Below are 9,710 nucleotides of genomic sequence, written 5' to 3' on the forward strand. Positions count from 1 at the left end.
AGGTCTGAGACTTGAACCACAGTCGGCCATGTGGGAGTTCAGCACCCTTAAACACCATGCCACCTGCAGGCCCCTAAAGTTGTTCTTTTTAAATTTTTTTTGGAGATGCTTTTGCTATAGAGCACGTGCACTCACTAGACATATAGAGACAGACAGAAAGTGAAAAATCACTCCCTGGGGAGATGGCCACGCAGCAATTCCTTCTCCTTCATTCTCCTCTCGGGATCTTGGGCACGCACGCACACGTGCCTGGCATGAGTTTAAGCCACTTGGTCCGGGACTTGAACCACGGTCGACTACATGGGAGTCCAGTGACATAGCCATTACACCAACTGTCGGTCTCTAAAATTGTTCTTTATAAAAGAAAAAAATTTGTTTAAAAAAGTTATAATAATGGTATTGAGGGTTAGTAAAAGATGGAGAATCTTAATTTTTCAGAGATACACACTGAAATTTTTATGGATGAAATATGTCTGGAATTTGTCTTACAATAAGACAGTGGCAGGGGGATGAAAGGGGAACAGATGAAAAACAAAATAGGCCATGTGTTAACAACTGCTGCAGCTGGATGACAGCCGTCCGCTACACTACTCTATTACGGACCTGTCTGGAATTTTTCATGATTAAAGTTTTTAAATAAAAAACATATGCTGGGAACAGCAGTTGGCATACTGGCTACATCACTGGACTCCCATGCAGCCAACCACAGTTCGCGTCCCGGACCCGGTGGCTTAAACTCACGCCGGGAGTGTGTGCGTGCGTGCTCAACATGTCGAGAGGAGAATGGAGGAGAAGGGATGCAGCGTGGCCATCCTCCCTGGGGGGTGATTTCTCGCTTTCTCTCTCTCTGTCTCTCTGTCTTTCTGGCAAGTGCATGCGTCTTATAGCAAAAACCTCTCTCCCCCACCCCCAAAAAATGCTAACTATGAAACTGAACTGACTTATTAAGCTGTGTATGAGCCACCAGACCTTATTCACTGCATATATGTAGTGGTGTGAACGCATAGCTAGGACATTGGTTTTCCATGTTATATTCAACTACTGTTTCCATATTTTTTTTTTTAAGAATTACATATATATTTTTTTTCCTTTTTTTTTGGAGAGATTTTTGCTATAGGGCGCATGCGTTCGCCAGACAGACAGAGAGAGACAGAGAGACAGAAAGTGAGAAATCACCGAGGTTTTTGCTATAGGGTGCATGCGCTCACCAGAAAGACAGAGAGAGACAGAAAGATAGAAAGCAAGAAATCACCCCCCAGTGGGGATGGCCACGCTGCAATCCCTTCTCCTCCATTCTCCTCTCGGGATCTTGGGCACGCACGCACATGCACCCGGCATGAATTTAAGTCACCAGGTCCGGGACTTGAACCACTGTCAACTACATGGGAGTTCAGTGACATAGCCATTACACTAACTGGTGGTCCCAAGAATTATTTTATTTAACTTTATTTATTTATTTTTAAATTTGACTAGAGAGGGACAGAGTAAGAGAGAGGGAGAGAGAAAGCAAGCCAGTTGCCAGGTCCAGGAATCAAAATCCAGTCAGCCATGTGGGATTCCAGTGCCCTGCCGCCTCCCCCCCCCTTTTTTTTTTTGTTTTGTTTGTTTGTTTCCTTATTTTTTAATGGACATGGATTTCATATATTTTTAAACAAGTATTTATTTTTATTTATTCGTTCATTTATTTTCATTTGACCAGTGAGAAAGAAACACAGAGCAAGAGAAAGTAAACCACTAGGTCCAAGACTTGAACTGTGGTTGGCCACGTGGGAGTGTCCAGCACCTTAACCACCACACCACCTGCTGGTCCCTGAATTTCATATATTAAAGTCTATCACTGGTTTACCTCAATTATAAACAAATCTATCTTAGAATGATGATTATATATATGGCTTGTGTTATTTTTCATACTTCTAAAGAACTATTTGGGTACATTTAGGCATGAGAACTTTACAGTGCCATGATATGCTGAAAACCTGTAGCTTTTCTTTTCTTTTCTTTTTTTAAGAGGTTTTTGCTATAGGGCGCATGTGCTCACCAGAAAGATAGAGAGAAACAGAGAGACAGAAAGCGAGAAATCACCCCCCAGGGGGATGGCCACACTGCAATCCTTTCTCCTCCATTCTCCTCTCGGGATCTTGGGCACGCACGCACACGCCCACAGTGACTTTAAGTCACTGGATCCAGGACTCAAATTGCAGTCGACTACATGGGAGTCTAGCAACATAGCCATTATGCTAACTGCTGGTCCCTAAACCTGTAGCTTTTCAAGGGAGCCAGCATATAGAACTGATTTACTAGTTTCTCAAATACTGAATAAAAATCTATTGTTAATTATTACTGTTTTACCTGAAAATATCTAAGGCTTGTACTTTTTGAATATATCTATGGAGAAACAAGGAGGAATACATCTTTCTCCCTATTTAGAGAATCCTCAAACAAGCCTTCTCAGGCTGCTGCTGGCTTTGATGACATTATTCCAGAAAGCGGAAAAAGTAAAGAGGATATCAACCTTCTCTCCGACTTGGAAAGGCAACGTGCCACCAAAATAATGAAAAGTACTTGAGAATCAAAAGGACCTGGAACCACATATTAACTCACTATCTAAGCCCTCAATAAATATTGGTAAGTAAAATAAATAAAATACTTGTTATATTTTATCTAAAAGAGGACTTTTTGCCTTAGGATGCGTCTTAGGCACTCACTGAAGAGAAAGAGAGACCGAGACAGAGACAGTGAGGAGGGAGTGAAAAATCACCCCAGGGAATGGCCATGCTGCCATCCGTCTCCTGCCGGGATCTTGGGCAACCCACACACATGCACCCAGTGAGACTTTCAAGCCACCAGGTCTGGGACTTAAATCATGGTCAGCCATGTGGGAGTCCAGCAACTTAACCACCATGCCACCTGACAGTCCCACAAAATATTAAATTTTAACAAGTATCTGTGGTCTTTGGTGCATGCGAGTAGAGGGGCACATTCTCGGTACACAGGCCAGCACAACACCGTTGGATGCGGGAAGCGTTACTAAGTGAAAGGAGGGCTCTAAAGAATGTTAAGCGCACTGACTTCACATCTATCGATGGAATGTTGCTATTAACTAAGAACACTTCTTCATAAATAATCAGATTTCAAAAACTATGATTAACTAAACAAAAGTAATTTTTATCTTTACCTCCTTTCTGAAGTCTCCTTCTTTTTGTGGTCTTATACTATCCAACCAATCGGCTTTTATACCATCAAAATAACTCTGGACCCTGGATTTCAGAGACTCGTATTGCCAAATAGCAGCTGATCCAAACGCACAGCCTGTGAACTATACAAAATTAGATACGTCACAACTAAATGTAAAAGGAAGAGAGACCCAGGCGTATTCCCAAGGACACTATTTCATTTCTTTTTACAAACCAAACGGAAAGAATGCTTGGCACAGTGAGACCTAGTAACCGCAAAGAATGTTTTACTGTTTCCATTTTATTAACTTCACCCTCGGGCCTACTTCCGGCTACAAATATTCAAATAAAACTCAAAATACTACCTTAGTGTCACTTGAAATGCTACCCAAACACGAGGCTCAAAAGCTTCTTCTATTAATTCATGGCTCCCGTAACTAAGCCAGCGTCTTGAAGCCACCAGACAATACTGACTTCACATCTATCGATGGAATGTTGCTATTAACTAAGAACACTTCTTCATAAATAATCAGATTTCAAAAACTATGATTAACTAAACAAAAGTAATTTTTATCTTTACCTCCTTTCTGAAGTCTCCTTCTTTTTGTGGTCTTATACTATCCAACCAATCGGCTTTTATACCATCAAAATAACTCTGGACCCTGGATTTCAGAGACTCGTATTGCCAAATAGCAGCTGATCCAAACGCACAGCCTGTGAACTATACAAAATTAGATACGTCACAACTAAATGTAAAAGGAAGAGAGACCCAGGCGTATTCCCAAGGACACTATTTCATTTCTTTTTACAAACCAAACGGAAAGAATGCTTGGCACAGTGAGACCTAGTAACCGCAAAGAATGTTTTACTGTTTCCATTTTATTAACTTCACCCTCGGGCCTACTTCCGGCTACAAATATTCAAATAAAACTCAAAATACTACCTTAGTGTCACTTGAAATGCTACCCAAACACGAGGCTCAAAAGCTTTTTCTATTAATTCATGGCTCGTGTAACTAAGCCAGATTCTGAAAGCAACGATAAATTCATACTCTAATCAGAATCGATAGGAACAGCTCCTCAGACCCTTCTGATCCCCTTCCCTTGCCCCCACGTTAAGCAAGTCCAAACAGAACAGCACTTTACCCTGCACTTGTATCAAGGCGGGGACTCCATAAGTTCTTACCCCGACAGTGAAAAAAAAAGGCTTTACGAGACTCCTTATAGGATAGGGAGAAGGATAGAAGACCGTCTCTTCTACAGGAGGGATCAGAGCACTTCTCTTATACGCTTCACTCGGCCCAGTGTCTGATCTTCGGGGCTCAACCTTCCTGGGTGCTTTTCTGAATCCACATTTTTGCTGAATGAAGAAGTTAAACCTACGGAGGAAAATAACAGATTAGAAAAAGTAAAAGCTTGCAAGCATAAACTTCTATGAACCTGCATCATCACTATCTCTGTTTATTCTGACTCTGCAGTTCAGAAAGAGCCAAGATTCCTACTCTCAGGTAGGATTAAAACTCACGGGCCAGGGCCAGTGGTGTCTTAGCTAACTCAACCTATTAGCAAGGTTGCACGCATATGCTAGAGACGGGAAAGTCAGACTATTCCTCAGGCCTAACCATGAGGGTGTGTGAATCTCAGCTACATTCGCATCGTACTTGAATTGGGAATGGAGTTTAGTAAGAAGATGTGGGAGGCATCAATTTTGCTAGCGGAAACAATGGTAGAAGCAGTAGACATCTTTCTTTGATCAGCAGATCCTGATTCGGTAGTTTTCCCATTAGTCTCCTTTATTACTGCATAATAAACCACCCTACAACGTACGTACTGGCTTAAAACCATAATTGACCATTTTTAATTTTTAGAGTCTTTTTTTTTTTTTTGGAGAGGTTTTTCACTATAGGGCAGGTGCACTCGCCAGACAGACAGAGAGAGACATAGAGACAGAAAGCGAGAAATCACCCCCCAGGGAGGATGGTCACGCCGCGATCCCTTCTCCTCCATTCTCCTCTCGGGATCTTGGGCACGCACGCACACGCGCCCGGCGTGAGTTTTAAGCCACCGGGTCCAGGACGCGAACCGCGGTCAACTACGTGGGAATCCAGCGACATAGCCATTACGCTAACTGCTGGATCCCAGAGAGTCTTTTTTTTTTTTTTTTGAGAGAGAGAGATTTTTGCTATAGGACGTGATCGCTCATCAAAGAGAAAGCGAAAAATCACTCCCGAGGGGGACGGCCACACCACAGTCCCTTCTCCATTCTTTCAGGATTTCAGGCACACACGCACTCGTGCCTGGCTTGAGTTTTAAGCCACTGGTTCCAGTACTTGAACTATGGTCAACTATGTGGGAGTCCAGCAACACAACCATTATGCCATCTGCTGGTCCCTATAACTTATTATTTCTCATCAATCTGTAGGTCAGAATAAAGCCAACATTTAGAAAGCAGACATGAAGAAAATGGGGTTCTCGGGGTAATTTGAGAAACTGGATCTTGTCTCACAACTCTTCAACTGCATAAATAAGTAAATCTTTCTAACTGCTGAGGTCACAGTTGGGTTTCCCCTGGGCATAAGGATGCTTGGAGATGTAATACATAAGTTCATTCATTACATGTTACATGACAAAGTATACTCTCTCTCTCTTTAGGAAGCTTTTGTTTTAAATCTCTCCAGATGAAAAACAATCCAGGAAAAACATGATGTCTCAAACTGCAAACATTAGAGACCTTATTCACAGGTTATTTACCCATTCAGGTGGGTATATAAGAGGGGAAAACAAGTTACATGAAAGAATGAGGAAAACAAAGGAGAAAACAAAGTAACAAGGCAGGCCGCCCTTCTGCAGTGCTGCCTCAGTCTGTCTGTCAATGAGTGACCCTTGGAAGCTGTCTAATGTGCTCGGAATGGGACGATCTCATGAGTACTTGGGTTATCACCAGCCACACAACTGTGATGGTTTAGCTTTTAAATAGGATCCTATAATTTTTAAATAGAACATAGAAAAAGTCATATCAAGGGACCAACAGATGGCATTAATGGTTACGTCACTGGACTCTCATGTAGTCCACCGCGGCTTAAAACTCACACCAGGCACAAGTGCACGCGTGCCCAGATTCCAAGAGGAGAATGGAGGAAAAAGGACTGCGGCGTGGCCATCCCCCCTGGGGGTGGTTATTTCTCACTTTGTCTCTCTGTCTCTCTAGCAAACGCAAGCATCTATAGCAAAAATCTCTCTAAGGAAAAGAAAAAGAAAGTCTTATCCATGCATTTTCTGGCTTAATAGTGACACAGCACATAGTCTCATGAGGAATTACGTTTTTATAAGAGTGTGAGAATGAAGACAACTTAAACGTGCATGCAGGCCAGCACTAATACTTCTGTTACTAAGGATCTGCATGAACAAAACGAGCAGAAACAGCCTAATGTCCAAATGGAGACCACATACACCTAAGCAAACACAAGAGATCAGATTCAATCGATTCAAGCAAAACAGATTTGGCCGGGATAGGGAACTCTACATAGTCCACACCAAAATCATTTTCTTGAAATGCACTTTAAGAGTTAAACACGATTTAACATACCTGGGGAAATAATTTAATATACCTAGCCTATAAATACGCCCTGTCTGGCTTAGAGATACTTTAAGACTGTTATTTCAATCTAAAAAGTTGAAGCTTTCTGTGAGTACTAAATCAACTATTTTCCTAAGATAGTTTGGTATAATTGTCAAGGTATGCAGGTCTCCACTTAGAAGCTTAAACCATGTTTTTCAGAAATGTGGCCAGATGCTTGATATCAGTAAAGTGTTGAAGAGCCAAAATGAGATTTTCTCCTTTTTCTGTGAAAGGCCAGGCATAACTATTGGGTCATCAGGAAAGCCAGGACACATTTTTGCATAGAAAAACAGAAATTGCGTCAAGACTTTCCCAATGACCTAAGATTTTAGTCTTTGTGGTTTACTGAAATCTGTTACACAATACTATTTTTGTTTACAATGTTTTTAAAATGTAGAAACCATTCTTAGCTGGTGGGCTGCCTTGGGCCAGCAGTAGCTGGAAGACCCCAGTATTACCACCTTTAGTGCTTGCAAAATACAAATTCTCGGCCCTACTTCAGGTTTATTGCATCAGAATTGCCACTGAGTCATTCTCAAATATACTAATGTTAGGGAACCCACAGTTAGCGTAATGGCTATGTCACTGGACTCACACGTAGTCGACCGCGGTTCGCGCCCCAGACCCGGTGGCTTAAAACTCATGCTGGGTGCGTGTGTGTGCATGCCCAAGATCCCAAGAGGAGAATGGAGGAGAAGGGACTGCGGTGTGACCATCCCCTCTGGGGGGTGATTTCTCGCTTTCTGTCTCTATGTCTCTCTCTGTCTGTTTGGCGAGTACACCCTTGTACAAAAACCCCTCCAAAAAAAAAATCTATATATATACTAATGTTAGAACCACAGACTCCAAAACAGACCCAATAAGCGCGATATACAAGGAAGCTCATGGTCTCTATTCACTGTAAATGCTTATTTCCAGAGGGAAATGTCCTCCAGTTCAGCGTTACCAACATTCTTGCGCAACCACGAAAATGTCATCTTCGAACTTGCCATAAAAATAACAAGTCTTTTTTTTTTTTTTTAAAGTTTTTGCCATACCACAGACTCCAAAACAGACCCAATAAGCGCGATATACAAGGAAGCTCATGGTCTCTATTCACTGTAAATGCTTATTTCCAGAGGGAAATGTCCTCCAGTTCAGCGTTACCAACATTCTTGCGCAACCACGAAAATGTCATCTTCGAACTTGCCATAAAAATAACAAGTCTTTTTTTTTTTTTTTAAAGTTTTTGCCATAGGGTGCAGGTAACAAGTCTTTTTTTTTTTTTTTTTTTTTTTAAAGTTTTTGCCATAGGGTGCAGGCACTCTGGAGAGACAAAGACAGGGAGGGAAAGTGAGAAACCATTCCCTGGGGGGATGGCCATGCCACAATCCCTTCTCCTCCATTCTCCTGGGCTTTGGGGCATCACACACAGGCGCCTGGCATGAGTATCAAGCTGTGGGATTCAGGACTCAAACTACAGTTGACCATGTGGCGTCCAGGACCTCACACCATTTGCTGGCCCTCAGAATGGTAAGCTCTTAAAAAATCATATGCCAATACTCAATATCCACATATGTTGTTTCAAATGGTCTTCATGCCCAATTTTTACAGAAGTCTCCTTATTAATCAAATTGGTTCTCTTGGGCTTCCCCTTCCTAAAACCAGTAGCAAGGTGTACACAAATCTCAAATATTTAACACACCTGTTGCCTAACATACATACATACATACATATGGTCTACAAAAAGTTTGTAGAAAATGCATACTATGAGGCCACCTGGTGGCCTGGTAGTTATGGCTGCTGGATCCCACATAACCAACTGGTCTGTTCCAGGCCTGGCAACATGAAAAACATCCTGAGTACATGTGAATGCATGCTCAAAATCCCAAAAGGAAGAAGAAATGGAGAAGAGATTGCAGTACAACCATTTCCATGGGGGCGTATGGTCAATTTCCCTTTCTGTCACTCTCCAGAGCCCAGGTGCCCGCTAGCAAGTTACTTTTTTTTTGGAGAGATTTTTGCTATAGGGCACGTCCACTCGCCAGACAGAGAGAGACAGAGACAGAAAGCGAGAAATCACCCCCCAGGGGGGAGGGCAACACCGCAATCCCTTCTCCTCCATTCTCCTCTCGGGATTTTGGGCACGCACACACATGCACCCGGCGTGAGTTTTAAGCCACCGGGTCCGGGACACGAACCGTAGTCGACTACATGGGAGTCCAGCGACATAGCCATTACGCTAACTGCTGGTCCCAACAAGTTACTTTTTTAAAAAATAAAATGTTTATTATGAAGCACTACACCTAGATTTCAAAAAACATCTCCCCTAAATAAGCTCCTACTTTAACCCCACTCTCCCATGAACTCCCGGTGATGCTGTCCTGCCCCCCACTCCGTGGCATCTCAAACGGGATCTGCGGTAAAGGGGATCAGGACCACTCAACTCTGACCTCACCCTCCATCCCAGGAGCGCAAGACTAGCGCCCCGCCGCCTGGCTGCGATGGATCGAGCCGAGTAAGCAAGCGGTCCGCGAACCCACGGGAGCGATCTCACGTAGCCTTCCCACTCCCGCCTGGACTCCGATGTGGCAGGGTTGGGGTGGGCGGGGAGGTAAGTCCTCAAGCACTCCGCGAGCGCCTTCAGTCGGCAGTGGCTCGGCCAGATCCCGGACGCAGTGGTTTGGTACCGCTAGCCCGTGTCGGTCCACACTGCAGGACCCTTCCTACCACCAGCCAGATCAATCCGAGACACCCGTCTAGGAGTCAGAAATGACAGGGCTGAAAATCTGGATCAAACCGAGGCCGAATACACGGGGATGTGGGGCGTGCAAGGGCCGCCTCCGTCCTCTCATTCGGGGATTGAGCGGCTGGCGCGGACCCAGCACCCGGTAAGCCGCACTCCACACGGCGGCTAGCAGGGAAAGCCGCCGGCTCCTG

The 9,710-nt window shown here is 43.7% G+C and overlaps 1 protein-coding gene across 1 annotated transcript in view; it reads right to left on the bottom strand.

The window, feature by feature from the left end:
• PARL (presenilin associated rhomboid like) overlaps nt 1–4,551 on the bottom strand; it is a gene marked incomplete at its 5' end in the record, with an annotated part of 47,242 nt that extends 42,691 nt beyond the window's left edge. The window contains 2 exon segments of the mRNA XM_014587435.1: nt 3,754–3,894; nt 4,359–4,551. Of these exon segments, the coding sequence (XP_014442921.1) occupies nt 3,754–3,894; nt 4,359–4,551 (334 nt within the window).
• Nucleotides 4,552–9,710: the final 5,159 nt, after the last annotated feature.

Source organism: Tupaia chinensis, unplaced genomic scaffold (assembly GCF_000334495.1).
Source record: "Tupaia chinensis unplaced genomic scaffold, TupChi_1.0 Scaffold000212_1, whole genome shotgun sequence".
Taxonomy (NCBI): Eukaryota; Metazoa; Chordata; class Mammalia; order Scandentia; family Tupaiidae; genus Tupaia; species Tupaia belangeri.